Genomic DNA, 16,869 nt, shown 5'->3' with positions numbered 1-16,869 from the left:
TTGGGATGGAATGTTTTGAATATATCTGTGAAGTCCATTTGGTCCAGTGTGTCATTTAAAGTCTTTATTTCCTTGTTGATCTTTTGCTTAGATGATCTGTCCATTTCAGTGAGGGGGGTGTTAAAGTCCCCCACTATTATTGTATTGTTGTCAATGTGTTTCTTTGCTTTTGTTATTAATTGGCTTATATAATTGGCTGCTCCCATGTTAGGGGCATAGATATTTACAATTGTTAGATCTTCTTGTTGGATAGACCCTTTAAGTATGATATAGTGTCCTTCCTCATCTCTTATTATAGTCTTTGGTTTAAAATCTAATTTTGTCTGATATAAGGATTGCCACCCAGCTTTCTTTTGATGTCCATTAGCATGGTAAATGGTTTTCCACCCCCTCACTTTCAATCTGGAGGTGTCTTTGCGTCTAAAATGAATCTCTTGCAGACAGCATATCGATGGGTCTTGTTTTTTTATCCAATCTGATACACTGTGTCTTTTGATTGGGGCATTTAGCCCACTTACATTCAGGGTAACTATTGAAAGATAGGAATTTAGTGCCATTGTATTGCCTGTAAGGTGACTGTTACTGTATATTGTCTCTGTTCCTTTCTGGTCTATGTTGCTTTTAGGCTCTCTCTTTGCTTAGAGGACCCCTTTCAATATTTCTTGTAGGGCTGGTTTTGTGTTTGCAAATTCCTTTAGTTTTTGTTTGTCCTGGAAGCTTTTTATCTCTCCTTCTACTTTCAATGACAGCCTAGCTGGATATAGTATTCTTGGCTGCAGATTTTTCTCATTTAGTGCTCTGAATATATCATGCCAGTCCTTTCTGGCCTGCCAGGTCTCTGTGGATAGGTCTGTTGCCAATCTAATGTTTCTACCATTGTAGGTTACATATCTCTTCTCCCGAGCTGCTTTCAGGATTTTCTCTTTGTCTCTGAGACTTGTAAGTTTTACTATTAGATGTTGGGGTGTTGACCTATTTTTATTGATTTTGAGGGGGGTTCTCTGTGCCTCCTGGATTTTGATGCCTGTTTCCTTCCCCAATTTAGGGAAGTTCTCTGCTATAACTTGCTCCAATATACCTTCTGCCCCTCTCTCTCTTTCTTCTTCTTCTGGGATCCCAATTATTCTAATGTTGTTTCGTCTTATGGTATCACTTATCTCTTGAATTCTGCCCTCGTGATCCAGTATTTGTTTATCTCTCTTTTTCTCAGCTTCTTTATTCTCCATCATTTGGTCTTCTATATCATTAATTCTCTCTTCTGCCTCATTTATCTTAGCAGTTAGAGCCTCCATTTTTGATTGCACTTCATTAATAACCTTTTTGATTCTGACTTGGTTAGATTTTAGTTCTTTTATTTCTCCAGAAAGGGTTTCTCTAGTATCTTCCATGCTTTTTTCAAGCCCAGCTAGTATCTTTATAATCATCATTCTGAACTGTAGTTCCGACATCTTACTAATGTCCATATTGATTAGGTCCCTGGCAGTCCGTCCTGCCTCTTGTTCTTTTTTTTGAGGTGAGTTTTTCCATCTTGCCATTTTGTCCAGAGGAGAACACATGAATGAGACCAGGGTGTGGTGTGGAGGCCGGATGGTATTTACTTACCCCAGAGAACCACCCCGGCTGTACCTGGTGACTTCAGTGTAGTATGACACAGAGTTGGCTACTTCCCAAATCTCTAAAAGACCTTTTTCTTTTCCCGAAGTGGCCAAACATTTACAAATCAGGTGTTAGCCCATCTGTAGGTTTGAGGGAGAAACAGCAGTTGCTTTATACCATGGAGAAGGGGGTGAACCGATGACTCTTCCAGTCCCTCTGGATTTCTGGAGACGGGGGAAAGGCTGTACCAAGTCAATGGCATCTGAGGAATCTAAAGGGGAGTGGATTTACTAGGGAGAACAGGAGAGATTTTTCCATGACGTTCCCCTGTTGTTCATCTGCAACCACTTTTTAAAGTTTCACCATGAGTGATCCCATTTCAGGTACCCAGTCTCTGCTTTTCCGTGTCCTCATCAGCAGGTACTTGTGATAAGCCTTGGTGTTTTCTCTTAATATATCCAAGTCGGGAGGTGGAGAGTGCCTGGAGGTGGATATTCCCAAGAAGAAGGTAGGGCCTTGTTCTCCACAACTTTCTTCGCCAGGCACACGGAGGGCTCACACATTCCCAGAGAATCTGGATGTGGCCTCTGAGCCAGTCACACAACCACAGAGTTCTAACACGCCCAGCCTCCTGCCACTGCCAAGAACTCACAAGATTAACCCAGGATCCTAACCTGTGATGGGTTTACGGACATCTCGGGGGCAACCTGGCAACTTGCCCGCTCTAATGTTCTTCTGTTTACCTCCTCTGCTTGCTCTTTTGAGGAGTGAGGAGCGCATTGAAAAATGCAATGCTTATCTTCTATTTACGTCCAGTTGGACCACAAAGATGTCTTCACTAAGGGCATAGCCAGGGCAGACAGGGTGCTTAGGGTATAATACAAGATTTTATTCACACACACACACACACACACACACACATAGTCCATATCACACGCAAGTACCATCTAGATATTGATTACTTTTATTTCAATACTCCTATTTTAGGAGAGGTCAGATCCTGCTCCTCGCTTGGGTGACATTGTTGGCTCTGTCCTCAGACATGGGCTCTGACGTCACCTTCCGCAAGGAGCCAGCACAGTCCTTCCCAGTGGGGACCAGTCATCTTGCCACTGGAACTGTTTGTGTTTGCAGTCTTAGAAGAGGAAGGCAGGGGTATGGGGTACACTGGTCAACCCTATGCGGCCTTTAAACCACGTGTGCAGATCAGGAACGGCTGTATCTTCCAGGTTCTATATGGGACTAGATCATATTCTTACCAGATTTCAAAAGAGGAAGAGAACGTCAGATCTGCTGCTCAGGAATATGGCTTGAGAATGGGTTTCCCTTATTCTAAATCCCTTTGGTTTTCTCCTAGCTGGACGGAGAAAGGAGCGCTGGTTTCCACTGAGGCCGAGGCCCCCCGTCCCTGGCTGCGTGTTCAGTCCCCCTCTCCTCTGCACAGGCTCCCAAGATGAATAGCTCGCTGGTTGGCCCCATGCTGCCCACCCAGCTACGCTCCTCTGTGTGTGAGGGGACAACCAGAGGACAGTCACAGGAGCCCGTGTCGTGGGGGTCAGCCTCGCCTCAGCTCCTGAAGCCACCTGGTGGCTCGCAGACAAACCGTCTCTCCACATCTGTCACCTGCAGCTGCCGGCTGGCTGAGAAGGGGAAGCTGGCTGGTCCTGGGGCAAGGGGATGGTGACACCGGGGAAGGAACCATCCTCACTTCCTGTAAGATGGGCTGCCTGGAGAAGAAAAGCCAGAGCCAGCTGCTAGCACGGACGCGGCATCCGCACAGAGTCCCCTCTGTCCCGTACAAGCCCTTCTTTCAACCGGCTCTGTGCAAACAGAATACAGAGAACCTTCCCTTCCCCCCGGGTCACCTGCTCTGTGCTGGGGCCTGACTCACGTGGCCATGCTCTTTCCTCACAGGAAGCAGGCTGCTTGGTGTGGGGCACTCCGCGAGTTTTGCTGGCAATGGTTTTGCTGTTTGTCGAGGCCACAGGACACGAGGCTGCCGCTAGCCGGGCTATCTACGCGCAGGCAGGGCCCCTGGGGCAATACTGTGATTGCTGCCACCCGGGGCTCTGGCCTGGTGCAGCCTGGCGTGGCCCGAAGCCGGGGCGCCGGGGGCCGGCCTGGCTCCCTCTCTCTGGCCACGCGTTCCGGCATTTGCGGGCGCTTCCTCGTAGGGGTGGGGTAGGGCAGGGCACCCGGTGGGCCTGTGGGAAGCAGCAGCTTGAGCTGCACAGCTGGTGGGGACGGGGGGCTGGGGCTTGGCTGTGTGTGTCCCAGCAGACAGGCGCGGGAGAAGACGGGGGGCCGGGCCTGCCCTCCAGCCACGGCCAGGCCAGTGGGGCTCGGGTTGACCAGAGCGCCCTGGGGCTCTGGCAGGAAATGAGTGGGGCAGGGAGGGTGGGGGGCAGCACAGCGACAGAAATGCATATATCCTGAGTGTGACAGATTTCCTGTTGCTTGACATCCTTTGGTCCTGTTTCTCGTTTGTTTTCCTTTATTTTGATTTATTTTATTTATGTATTTATTTTTTTTAAAGATTTTATTTTTAAGTAATCGCTATACCCAACATGGGGCTCGAACCTACAACCCTGAGATCAAGAGTCGCATGCTCCACTGACTGAGCCAGCCAGGCGCCCCTCCCTTATTTTTAGTTGAGACTCTTTAGAAAGGCCCAGGCTCAGCTGGGGAGTGGAGGAGAGTGGCCAACTGGCCAAGGCTAGGAGGGGACAGAGAGAGGAAGTGGTCTCTACAGTGCCCGAAATGGCAGGGGGAGGCCCCCTGGGCCCACCCTACCCTCAGTCCCTCTGGCGGCCCCACCTCCAAGGCACCCGCCGGTTTGGTTTCCAGGCTGCCTGAGTCGCTGCTGCTGCCTCCCACCCAGAGGCAGGTCCAGGTTTCAGGGCCGACCACACGAGTCCCACAGAGGTGGGGGGATCTTAACTCTGAGGGGCACTGCCCGGGTGGTCTCCGTCTGCCAGGTTGTGTGTGAGCCCCCGAGGCCAGTGGGCAATTGCATAAATAGAAAGATGAGTGAAGAACTGGTCTCTAGGGCAGAAGAAGACACGGGCCGGGGCCCTGGTCCTGCAGGGATGGGGAGCAGCTTTCCCTTCGGCCTGCGGGGCCCAGAGAAGCACAGTGCCCTGCCCTCCGGTCTGACTTACTCTGTGGGCCCCTCAGGGAGGCCGACATGAAGCTGGGGCGGCTGGCCTGCTGGGGGCTGCACGAAGAGAACTGAGGGGCCAGAGTGGATGCCTTGGCCTTGGGTAGGTTCAGGTCCAGGATCTCTGGGGCACTGGGGGTCCGGGGCTTGCAGGTGAAGGCTGATGTAAATTCCCTGGGACGAAAAGTATGCATGCTTAGGGGTCGCAGGAGGTAGGAAGGGCTTCCCCGCTGAGCACCAAGATGCCAGGCAGGCACGGTCCTGGGCACGGGGTAGGGGTGGGGTAGGGCAGGGCACCCGGCGGCATACATCCCTGCCCCCACGGAGCTCACACTCTACGGGAGGAGGAAGATAACAAAAAAGGAGTAAATGCTAAGGAGGAGATGAAGCCGAGAAGGGGGACAGGGAGCTTGGGGGATTACTGAAGTGTGAGATAGGACGGCCTGGGAAGGTGTGGCCGGCACAGTAACGGTCCCCCAGTCTGTCCGTGCCCTACTTCTGGAATCTTTTATGACAAAGGAGAATGAAGGCGGAGTGGAATTGAGGCTGCTATCTGCTGACTTACCAAAGGGAGATTATCCCAGACTATCAGGGTGAGCCCCAGGAAACCAGAAGGGTCCTTAAAAGTGGGAGAGGGGGGCGCCTGGGTGGCTCGGTCGTTAAGCGTCTGCCTTCGGCTCAGGTCATGATCCCAGGGTCCTGGGATCGAGTCCCGCATCGGGCTCCCTGCTCGGCGGGAAGCCTGCTTCTCCCTCTCCCCCTGCTTGTGTTCCCTCTCTCGCTGTCTCTCTCTGTCAAATAAATAAATGAAGCCTTAAAAAAAAAAGAAAAAAAAAGTGGGAGAGGGAGGCAGAAGAAGCGAAGGAGGAATGACCGTGAGGAAAGGCACAGAGATGCAAGCCTGCCGGCTCTGAAGACGGTGGAAGGGGCTGTGAGCCAGAGAGGGCAGGCGGCCTCCAGAAGCCAGAGAAGGCAGAAAAGAGACTGTCCCGTAGAACGCGGGTAAGTCGTGTGCCCCGTGCACACTGCGATTCCAGCCCTGTGAGAGCTGCGTGGGCTGCTGGCCGACAGAACTGTAAGGCAGTACATTTGGGGTGTTCAGGTCCCTACGTTTGTGGGCGTCTGTTACAGCAGCACTAGGAAACGCATTTTAGATGCAGTGGCCAGGGAAGGCTGCGAGGAGAGGGTGACATTTAGCCCCCAAACAGTCCTGTGGGGGGGGGGAGGGCGGCGGCATTACTTCCCCATTTTTCAGATGGAGAAACTGAGGCCCCAAGTTTGTGAACTTTCCCAAGGTCACACACATAACACGCAGGTTGTGAGGCCAAGATTTGAGCCCAGTGGGATCTCATAGCCAGCCCTCCTCCAGACACCACTGGGCTGCCAGCCCCAGGGAACAGCCTCACGGAGATGCGGTGGACGAGTCGGAGCTGGCACCCTCAGCTCGGCGCCGTTCGACAAGTGCCGGGAGTGGGGTTCCGGCTCTGTGGGATCCCCCCCCCCCGCGCAGCCCTTTGCTGTCTGGTGGTCACAGAGTTGTATCCACCTTGCTCCCACCTCGATGTCTGCGGGCCCTGCTATCCATGTGCCCATTTCCCCGACTATAACTGAGGACTGGAGTCCCAAGGTTGCCACCACCACTGAATGAGCTAACGGACGCATCGGCTCGGCTACCAGCCTGGCACATGCTTTGTACATGGCAGGTCTGTCTGCCCTTCCCTGAGCGGGTGCCTCAGTCCGTGGGCCTCACGCAGTCGGTGCACAGCGAACAGCTGTTGAGCTTGGAGGGTGAGGCCCCCCTTGGTGAACGGTGGGGAGGGTGTGCGTGTGTGTGCACACGGGGTGGGAAGCATAGGCAGGTGGGGGGGCGGGGGGTGTGCTCACTGGAAGGGCCCGGACCCTTAGTCCTGCTCTGCTGCTCTCTAGCTGGTGACTGAACGTAAGCAAGTTTGCCGACATTTGGGGAGCCTCAGTTTCCCCACCTGTGAAAGGTCTCTAGAACAGCTGTGATGATTCTGCAAGGGAGACTGTGCCCTGAGGTCAAGTGTGGGCCCCCGAAATGGGGGTTCTGGCTCTGGGGAGTGGGACCTGGGAGGAAACTGGAATTTCTTATTTGAATCAATTCTATATTTCCATATGCCCCTCTTTCTTTCTTTTTTTTCCACAGTGAGAATATTTTAATCATTAGAAAAATAAAACTGAAACATCTGAAAAATTTCCAAATTCAAATTTAGGAGAAGACTGGCATAAAAACTGCCCATACTTTAGGCAAGAAATCTTTGTTTTATTATTTACTCATTATTTTAAGATTTTATTTTATTTTTTATTTTTTAAAGATTTTATTTATTTATTTGACAGAGAGAGACACAGCGAGAGAGGGAACACAAGCAGGGGGAGTAGAAGAGGGAGAAGCAGGCTTCCTGCAGAGCAGGGAGCCTGATGCGGGGCTCGATCCCAGGACCCTGGGATCATGACCTGAGCTGAAGGCAGATGCTTAACGACTGAGCCACCCAGGCGCCCCAAGATTTTATTTGACAGCAAGAAAGCACAAGCAGGGGGAGCAGCAGAGGGAGAGGGAGAAGCAGACTCCCCGCTGAGCAGGGAGCTCAATGCAGGGCTTGATCGCAGGACCCTGGGATCATGACCTGAGCTGAAGGCAGAGGCTTAACCGACTGAGCCACCCAGGTGCCCCTATTTATTTATTTTTAAGATTTTAGAGAGAGAGAGAGTGAGCGAGCGGGGCGGGGGCTGGTGGGGAGGAGCAGAAGGAGAGAGAGGATCCTGAAGCAGATTCCCTGCTGAGCATGGAGCCCAACATGGGGCTTGATGCCAGGACCCTGAGATCATGACCTGAGCTGAAATCCAGAGTCAGCCGCTTAACTGAGCCACCCAGGCGGCCCTAGACAAGAAATCTTTGATACCAGATTGAAAAGGATACGGGTCCCCCTGCTAGTGCTTTTGCTTTCTCTCTCTCAAATAAATAAATAAAATTGAAAAAGAAAAAGAAAAAGGATACCGGAGATTTAGCCCTACTGTATTTTATTAAAGTTTAAAATGATTTTTTTCTTTATTTAAAAAAAAAATGTATGTATGTAAGTAAGTAGGTAAGCTCTACGCCTAGTGTGGGGCTTGAACTCACCAGCCTGGGATCAAGAGTTGTGTGCTCGACTGACTGAGTCAGCCAGGTGTCTTTTAATTAAAAGAAATTAAAATTTCTTTTAATATTGTTTGGTTCAAATGACTTTTTCACTATTTTGCTATTCTTTTTTTTTTAAGATTTTTATTTATTTGACCGAGAGAGACAGCGAGAGAGGGAACACAAGCGGGGGAGTGGGAGAGGGAGAAGCAGGCTTCCCGCGGAGCAGAGAGCCCGATGCGGGGCTCGATCCCAGGACCCTGGGATCATGACCTGAGCCGAAGGCAGTCGCTTAACGAATGAGCCACCCAGGCACCCCTCTAATTCTGATATTTTTATTATTGTTATAGCAGTTGATTGTTTTTAAATTGTGGTAAAATACAAATAACATAAAAATTACCATCTTCTGGTATATATATACAGTGGAAACTACTCAGCCACCAAAAAAAAAGAAATCTTGCCATTTGCAATGTCGTGGATGGAACTAGAGGGTATTATACTAAGTGAAATAAGTCAATCAGAGAAAGACAATTATCGTAGGATCTCACTCATATGTGGAATTTAAGAAACAAAACAAAGGAGCAGAGGGGAAAGGAGAGAAAAATAAAATAAGATGAAATCAGAGAGGGAGACAAACTGTAAGAGACTCTTAACTATAGGAAACAAACTGAGGGTTGCTGGAGGGGAGGTGGTGGGGGATGGGTAACTGGGGGATGGGCATTAAGGAGGGCACGTGATGTAATGAGCACTGGGTGTTATATGCAACTGATGAATTACTGAACTCTACCTCTGAAACTAATAATATACTATATGTTAATTAATTGAATTTAAATAAAAAAATAAAAAATAAAAGTAATTCCAAGAGAAAAAAAATTACCATCTTGACCATTTTAAAATGCAGCCCTCTGGGGGCGCCTGGGTGGCTCAGTTGGTTAAAATGTAGCCCTAATACATTTTAAGAAGGAACAACTAAGAGAAACTGGTACAGACTACTCAGTGAGCACTGGCAGCTGTTCCTGGCAGTGGGTGGCAGCCTTGGGTTACCTGGGGGTGTCCATCACATGGTCATGGGCAGGGAGGCCAGATGTGAAGAGCTCGCTGGGCAGGCCCAGGATGGCTGGCCAGCTTCACTGTGTGGGGCCTTATAGCCAATGGGCAGCCAACTGTCAGGTTGCGGGGATGGGGGATGCTGAGGCGAGTTGGCAAGAAAGTGAAGGGAGAAAAGGTCTGGGTCTCAAGGCTAGGAATCTATAATCCTCCGACCCCAGAGCAGCCAGAAAAGGGCCCCGTCCTTTGGGAGACCAATTAGGCAATGTGTCTGAAAACTCTTATGTGTGCGTTCATTTTATGGATCAACTTTGCTGGGCCATGGTGCCTAAATATTGGGTCAAATGTGATTCTGGATATTTCTGTGCAGGTGTTTTTTGGATGAGATTCACATTTAAATGGGTGGATTTTGAGCAAAGTTGATTGCCCTCCACAGTGTGGGTGGGCCTCATCCAATCAGTTGAAGGCACGAATAGACACTGATCTCCTCTGAGCAGGAAGGAATGGTGCCAGCAGACTGCCTTTGGACTCCAACTGCAACTCTTCCCTGGGTCTCTCGCCTGCTAGCCTACCCTGGGGAGTTCGGACTGGCCAAGCTTCTACAGTCATATGAGCCAAATCCTTAAAATAACCCCCTCCTGCCCACCCCCCACCCCCACCCCCATCCTGTTGGTTCTCTTTCTCTGGACAACCCTGACTAATGCACCTTCAAAGTCAGCCTCCTCTTTGCCCTGGGGCACGACCTTTGTTTGGCCATGGTAGTGTTGTTGCTGGGGAGAAGAGCACCCTCAGACCAGGGCTCCTTCTGGCTCCTTCTCTGGGACTGGAGAGTGCCAAAGAGCCACTCCTTGGCTTGGCTGAGCCCAAACCATGCTGGGGGCTGCTGGGGCAGGGGGTGGTGTCGACTGAGGATGCTGGCCACTGTCCCTGACTCCCGCAGGGGTCATGGCATCAAGGCCCTGCGGGAGGGACACCGTGGGAGGCAGAGGTGGGGGGTCAGTGAGGCCTCCAGGCCCCCCAAATGGTGAGCTCAGCAGTTTGAGCAGCGGGGAGCCAGAGCCCCAGGAAATGGTGATCCTTCAGGAGGCGTTGAGGCAAGATTAGGGCAGGGCAGGAAAAGCACCGGGACAGGAGATTCGGGACGGCGGTGACCTATGACCTGGGAGAGTAAATTGCTGCGGAATATTGGTGCTGAGTAGTAGATAAACTTTACGATCTGGGTGAACTGGGAGGTGGCCTGCAAGATAGACAATTCTTTATTAGAGGGGCCTGGCCCACTGAGAGGATCTCGGCTCCTCAACAGGAGCATTGTGTGCGAGGGAAGAGCAATCAAAGGCTTCTGGAGCTATTTAATCTCTACTTGTGTTGGGAATGCTGCTGAGTCATAATCTCCCAGCTGAGCGCTCCCCCGGGGCGGGGGACCTGTGTCCCTTCAGTTCTCTGGGGCTACTGTCTGCATGAAGAGACGAAGGACATTCGCTCCGGGGGCCCCTCGGTGCACTCTGCTCATCAGGGCTGGCCACGCGCTCTCGGTCACGGCCATGAGAGTTCATCCGCGCTACACCAGAGCCCAGAGAGGCGCGAGGCGTGGGGTGACAGCAGGTGAAGGCATGTTCGTGTGTGTGTGTGTGTGTGTGTGTGTGTGTGTGCACGCGCGCATGAACACGCAGGGCTCCTGTCCCCATTCTCCTGACTTACTTGCTCTTAGTTTCTAGTTTCTTTTAGCTGGAGGCATCGTAGGTGTCCCCACAAGCTGCCACATACCCTCTGGGGACAAATGCGAGGGGGATAAAGCATAGATGTAGACGTAGGTAAAACCTCTCTCTTCTTCACGTCCTGAAAGCCGTAACGCTTTGCCGAAGAGTCATTTCCTGTCTGTGGCAGGACAGGAACTCTGACCCTGTTTGCTTCTGGTTGCTGGGCCCGGGCGGGGGTCGGGGGGCCCGCTCCCCTGCGGGTCCTTGGGACACCGGGAGGCACCGTCCAGGCCAATGCCTCCCAGCGGGTGCAGCTGGGCTCCTCTCTGCAGGGCCCGTGGGCCAGCCTGGTTAACACTATGGTGCCCCAGATACTCCGCTAAGGACTCTAAGAAGCAGACAGAAAACGTGGGAACAGGAACACTGGGTGTAAGGAGCGGGAGGGAGGCAGTGGGCTCATGGGGTCTGAAGCTTTTACTCCCAGCGAGACCAGTGGCTGGAGCCTCCGTTATCTGTAAACCACCTCCTCTCCGGGGTTAAGCAATCTACCATTTCCCCAAAGCCGCAGCTCCAGGGCCTTCCACGGGAAACGGGAAGTCAAGCCGCGCCCACTCAGAGGCTCGTGTTCTGTGGCAAGGGGCTGTCCTCACTCTAGGGACAGAGAGAGGAGCTGGGGAAAGCAGAGGGACAAACGTCCCCCACTCAAGCCACATAGAGGGCCATTCTCTCTCCCTTCTCCCGATTCATCCACCAGAGATTCTGAGAGCCTGCCCTGGCCCAGCCGGGAACCCCTGTCTTTCAGGACAGCGGGGGACAGTCATGGACTGGGGAGGCAGCGGGGCTGTGTGACTGGACTTTGGGGTCAGGGAGGAGGAAGGGGTGCTTAGCGGAGACCTCAGCCGGTGAAGGGGAGGCTGGGGGTGGGGAGGTGTGGCAGGTGGCGGTAGTGAGGCGGGGGACCAACTGTCTACTTCACCCTCTTTCCATCCTCCTCGTCCTCAGACAGAACCCACCCCCACTCCTCCCAGACTTAAAATAAGAGTTGAATTCACATGACAGACATTAGGGTGAGAGCACCCATGGACTGAGCCCCAACAGGACCTCGGAGGGCCAACTGGGTCACTCCACTTGGTGTTACCAGGGGGAATGTTTCTCAGGACAGCCTTTGGGGATCCCCTGCTATGAAAACATTATTCTGGGGAGAGACAACTGTCTCCAGCGGTGGGCCTCAGACATGAACTCTGCCTTTACAGGAAGGAAAAAGACGTGGTTCTAGCACTGGGAGGGCAGGTCTGGCCCGGCTGAGACGCAGGACCGTATCTGGGTCCTGCCCTGGGCGCAGGGGACAAGCGCGGCAGGGGCCCAGCCTCAGCTCTGGCCCAGTCCTCTGAGGTCTCTCGTTTTGAGCCCCCCACTTCAGGAGGGTGCCAAGAGCCAGAGAACCCCTGACCTGTGGACCAGCCTGTGGGCCTCGGGCACTTCTAATCCCGGAGCACACCTTCAGCCATTCTGCCGGTGGGGGAGGTGAGGCCCTGGGTCCCCAGCAGGTCAGGGGACCCCCCCCAGTCCAGGCCCCAAAGTCCTCTGGCTCCACCCCACAGAGCTCTGCTGCCCCTGGGAGCTCTGACCTCCTTGTTACCCGGTGCCCGCCCGCAATCTCTGCCTAGAAAGGAAGGCCCCGGGGTGCTGCCCGCCGGGGGAGGGGCAGGGCCCGCAGCACCCTCTCGCCTGCCCGCCTCCTCAGACTCTCTGCCCCGTGGGAGCCGGCTCTGCTAGGCCTTCCGCCTGTCCTGGGCCCCTGCAGCCTTTAGAGCTCAGCAGGGACTCCTGCTTCTGTGGCTTCCATCCGTGGGAGGCAGCAGGGAGGGCAGCCAGGCCTGAGTAAGGGGAGGGCGGTGGGCTGGTTTCTGTGACCCCTCTACACTGTGAGGGGGAAACACCTGCAGGTGCGGGAGGCTTCGGGTCTCAGGGGTCTGGACTGCAGCCCTTCCGCCCCCCGTCTCATCCAGCTCTGCAAGGCCCTGTGCTCACAGAGCTCCCGACGGGGCCAAGGTCAACCATCACCCCCGCTGCTGGGCCTGCTCGCTGCAGACACACTTGCGGAAACACCTCCCAATTCTTTAGAAAGGTGGAGGCGCGGGAGGCCCGGCCAGTCACCAGGGCAAATCTCCTCGAATTCAGGGACCCCGAGGGGGTAGTCATGCGAAACCTGGCTCGGGTCCAGTGGTTTCGTGCAGGAGGTTGGCTTCGCCATCTTGGAACGAGTCCGGCTGCAGGACGCGGCCAGGCGGGAGGAAGCGGCGGGGGCAGCCGGCCTCGCCCTTGGGCTGGGTCTGGCACCAGGTAAAATCTGGTGGGAAACATTCCCCCTGGCTAGGCCCCTCTCCCTGAGCAGGCCGCCTCAGGTCTGAAAGGAGACCCAGACTTTCTAGATTCTAAAGAACCCCAAGTGACCTCTCAAAGGCCAGGCTGTACTCATCTGGTGCAGAGGAAGAGAAAACACCTTTTTTTCCGTTTGGGATCCAGTTTCTATTTTCGGAGGGTGACATCTGAGCCCAATATTTTCACTAATCCTGTTTGCCATCTCTCTCCCCTCCATCCCACCTTCTCCAAAAGCAAATAGCTGAGATCGGACACTGCTCACAGGTTACTCCGAGTCACACATCCCCACAAACGTGTTCAGCTTGCGGTTCTTAAAACGAGTCCCTTGGGCATGTTCATGAGTTTCTTCTCCTTCCAGTCTGACAACCGATAATTCCCAGGGGGCAGGTGCCTCCCCTTGGGCTGTGAGGTTAGCAGGTGTGGTGGCCACATTCCCCCCGGGGTACCTCTGTAGGTTGCTTCAGGCCCCAGTGAAATGCTCCTTTGCGATCAAAGTCAGAGGCTGGACCAGAGATGAGCCCTCCCAGGACACCTCCCCATCCCTACCTGGTGGTCTCTCCACTGCCTGGCGCCTGGTTGGGGACCTCGGAGGAGGGCAGGCGAGCCTCTCCCTGATGTCCTGCTGGCAACCATTCTCCTGGCTTGACGTCCGTGGTGGCTGGGAGGAGAGAGAGTTCAGTCAACTCTGGCTCTGGAACCCCTTTGAGGATGCTCCTTACTGGGCCAGGCCAAAAAGCCAAGAAAAGCACATGCCCAGGCTAGCCCCCGATAGCTCCCTGGAGCTTATGGATGAGGACTCGCTTACTTGCGCAGCCCCAGAACTTTCTAGGCAGCCACTTGGACTTACGACCTGGGGCTGCAGCGTGAGTGCTCTGGCCGGAGACCCCCGGCCCTGTTGCTTCTCCTGACCCCCCTCTGCCTCTCAAACTACATCTCCAAGATCAAGACCTGAGCTGAGATCAAGAGTCAGATGCTTAACCGACTGAGTCACCCAGGCGCCCCTGGGGTGCCCTGTATTTTCATTTGCCAAATCCGGCCACCCCGGAAGTGGGGCTCTCTTCCCCAGGCCCCTTCAGGCCTGAATCCCTCAGTCCACCCCCAGGGGCAGGAGCTGCCCTCATTCCCAGCAGTGCTTGTGCTGACCTCATGGCCAAGGACCAGGGCACCCGGGTCATCCCAGAGACCTTCACTGGGAAGTGACAGAGAAGTCCCCGATGACTCTGCCGGGGAGCTCTCCTGAGCGCCTAGTCTGGATTTCAAATGACATGACCCCCTTCTCTCCTGCCCCCCTTCTCTTCTCCTTCTGCTGCCAAAGGGGTCCATGCCACGGTCAGAGCAATTCTGTGACCGAGTCCAGATTCGCTGCTTCCTTAATCCAAGCTCCTTCTAGCTCTTTTGTTTAAAAATCTCCCTGGTACCTTTGCAATGTGGCCTCTACTTTATCTTAAATACAAACTTTCTTCTTTGCAGCTTTGACTTCCAGGTAACGGTCTTTTCACCCAAGCAGGGAATGTTTCTGGAATGGAACCCAACGGATGGCTTTATTTATGGTCCATACTGGACAGTCTCCACCTAGAGCTGGGCCTGGAATCAGAAATGGAGCCTTCTCTGACCTGTTCTCCAGTGGACAACTGGCCTGCTTGTCTGTGCTCTCAGCTCCGTGGGCTTCTAATCAGGCCCAGGAGATAGCATTTCGGTGTATGAAGCAATAATCAAGGGCAACTACGTACAGTTGTGTGCTGGGCTACACACAGAGAAAATCCCATTCCAGGGAACGGTGCCCAGGGGCAGGCAGTCCTCCAGGATCAGGAGCTTTCCCAGGTGGGTGTGGGCGGAGGGCCAGGTTGGGGGGTGGGTGGGAAAGCCCCCTGGCAGGAGGGAGGAGGAGTTTTGCTGAGCTCTCCTGAGACCCTCTGAGGTCTTTTCAGCTCTGTCACCCAACAGTAGTCACCCCCAATGCCCCTTCCGACTCCCTCCACTGAATGTCACAGTGCGGGCCTTCAGAGCTCCCACCACTGAAAGCCAGGGACTGGGGGGGGGGGGGGGGGACCAGCAGCTGTGTGCACGCGCCAGAGGCTTCCCGGGACAAGGTACTGTTTCCTCACCTGTGGGTCCATTTCAGACAGGGCTGGGCATTTTCACTCCAGGCCACTGACCAAAGTATGCGGCTTTGATATCCAAGATAGCCTCGGGTGATGGGGTAATGAGAGTAACTTTCCTGAGGCCAATGTCTTAGAAAATTTGAAGACACTTTCTTGGCTTTTTCCTTTTGGGAGCTATTTCCTTGGCTCTGTGGGGCTAAGTCCCTCTGCTTAAAAAGAATGTACTTTCTGGCCCTGTGGTCAACTGATCAAGCGGTTGGAGGGGTCCACAGGCTCCTCATCACGAGATTTCACCTTTAGCGTTGACTGAACGCAGAGATGTGAAGAGCTTCCTGAGCAAATGCGCTTGAGGCCACCGCGGTGGGTTCTCAGTGGGCCTGAGGTGGGGCAGAGGTTCCCAGCATGAGTGCAGGCCGGGAGGCCAGACTCAGTAGCAAGTCACATGTGAGGGGCCTCTGAGGAGTAGCTGCGTGAGGCCAGACTGGGATGGGGGGACAGGTGAGCGAGAGCACAGAAGTGGGAGAAAGGGCTGGAGAGGCAGGACTGTATGGATGGAGGGGTCCAGAGGAGGTCAGCTCAGGCTTTTGACAGGGAAGGAATATCACAGAAGACAACGAGACCACCTGGCCCACCACTGTCCTCTTCCTCTCGGGCCCTCTTATATCTGCTGAGCCCAGAGGCAGCCTCAGAACTAGTCTCAACCCTGATTATGTGCATTCTAAGCACATAAGCCCAAGCCTGCTTGCTCTCCATCCTCACATAGAGGCTGGATCAGAAGAGGGAGGGATGGCCACAACAAGACCAGCTGGGTCGGGGTGGGGGCAGACACTGGTCCAGGGACATCAGTCCTGGGGTGGCTGCAGCTGGCCAAGCCTGAAAGAGGGTAGGAGGAAGAACAGAATCTGTACCAGAAATGCTCCCTAAGTGACCGAGGGAGAGCCACTAACCCAGAGGGTGGGCTTCTGTAGTAAAATGATTATAAGGGAGAATGAGGAGTGCTGTCCTGAGTCTGAGGACAGGCCGGGCAGGCCTGGGGAGAGAGGTTAATATGGCTGGTTTCTGGCTGGTAGACTGAGGGCAGCTAGTTTGGAGCCCACTGAGGTGGGGGGGTGGGGAGTTGATGGACAGGGTTGGGGGGGTCCCAGGCAGGCCTAAGCAGAGAGGAGCAGGCAGGAGGAGGGGACATGCGGAATATGGCCCCAGAGTTCAGGGCTACACCTGGCAGCGTGACTCAGGCCAAGTGGCTGCCCTGGCTCCAGGTGGCCCATGTGGAGGGCTGCCACCTTCCCAGGGAGAGGCACTGGGGCCTGCTGCTGATCACCAAGGCTGCCCACTGTTTTCACGCAAGGAACCAGGATTGGCCAGGGCCTCGACTTTGTCAGGGCTACCATCGATTGTTTCTGAAAATCACAAGGACATCACCATCTCCAGGAAAATCAGTTGCCACACGCTACTCCATCTGTGGCAACCTCAAATGCCTCCGTCCTATAGGTAATCCATGCTAAATCTTTCCAAAATATAGGACCATACCGAGAATTGGTGCAAGACAGAGGACCACCCTGGTGGTTGCTTTGGTAAAGCAAGGATGTACCTGATAAATAAATTACCCTAAATGCAACTTTTGGGAAGTCCAGGCCTGTAGAGCTTGAAATCATTTTTAACTCAATGGCATTAGGTTAAATTGGCAAAGGTGGTTAGACCACTAAAACCTCCACCCTGGCAGCAGAAATCTCTGGACAAATGGTGGAG

The 16,869-nt window shown here is 53.7% G+C and overlaps 1 protein-coding gene across 4 annotated transcripts in view; it reads right to left on the bottom strand.

Moving 5' to 3' along the window:
- Positions 1-2,492: 2,492 nt before the first annotated feature.
- Positions 2,493-16,869, bottom strand: part of ARMC9 (armadillo repeat containing 9) — a 151,632-nt gene continuing 137,255 nt past the window's right edge. The window contains exons 23-25 of one of the 4 annotated variants that reach the window (XM_036110119.2): positions 13,565-13,676; positions 4,758-4,930; positions 3,167-3,323 (exon numbers count right to left, since the gene is read on the bottom strand). In XM_036110119.2, the coding sequence (XP_035966012.2) occupies positions 3,301-3,323; positions 4,758-4,930; positions 13,565-13,676 (308 nt within the window). In that variant the 3' untranslated portion in view covers positions 3,167-3,300. Of the gene's footprint in view, positions 3,324-4,757; positions 4,931-13,113; positions 13,677-16,869 lie in introns of those variants that run through there. The other 3 variants (XM_036110120.2, XM_078071451.1, XM_078071452.1) reach the window with 3 other exon arrangements.

This window comes from Halichoerus grypus, chromosome 4 (genome assembly GCF_964656455.1).
Source record: "Halichoerus grypus chromosome 4, mHalGry1.hap1.1, whole genome shotgun sequence".
In the NCBI taxonomy this organism is placed as follows: domain Eukaryota; kingdom Metazoa; phylum Chordata; class Mammalia; order Carnivora; family Phocidae; genus Halichoerus; species Halichoerus grypus.
This window is presented reverse-complemented; position numbering and strand designations above follow the sequence as displayed.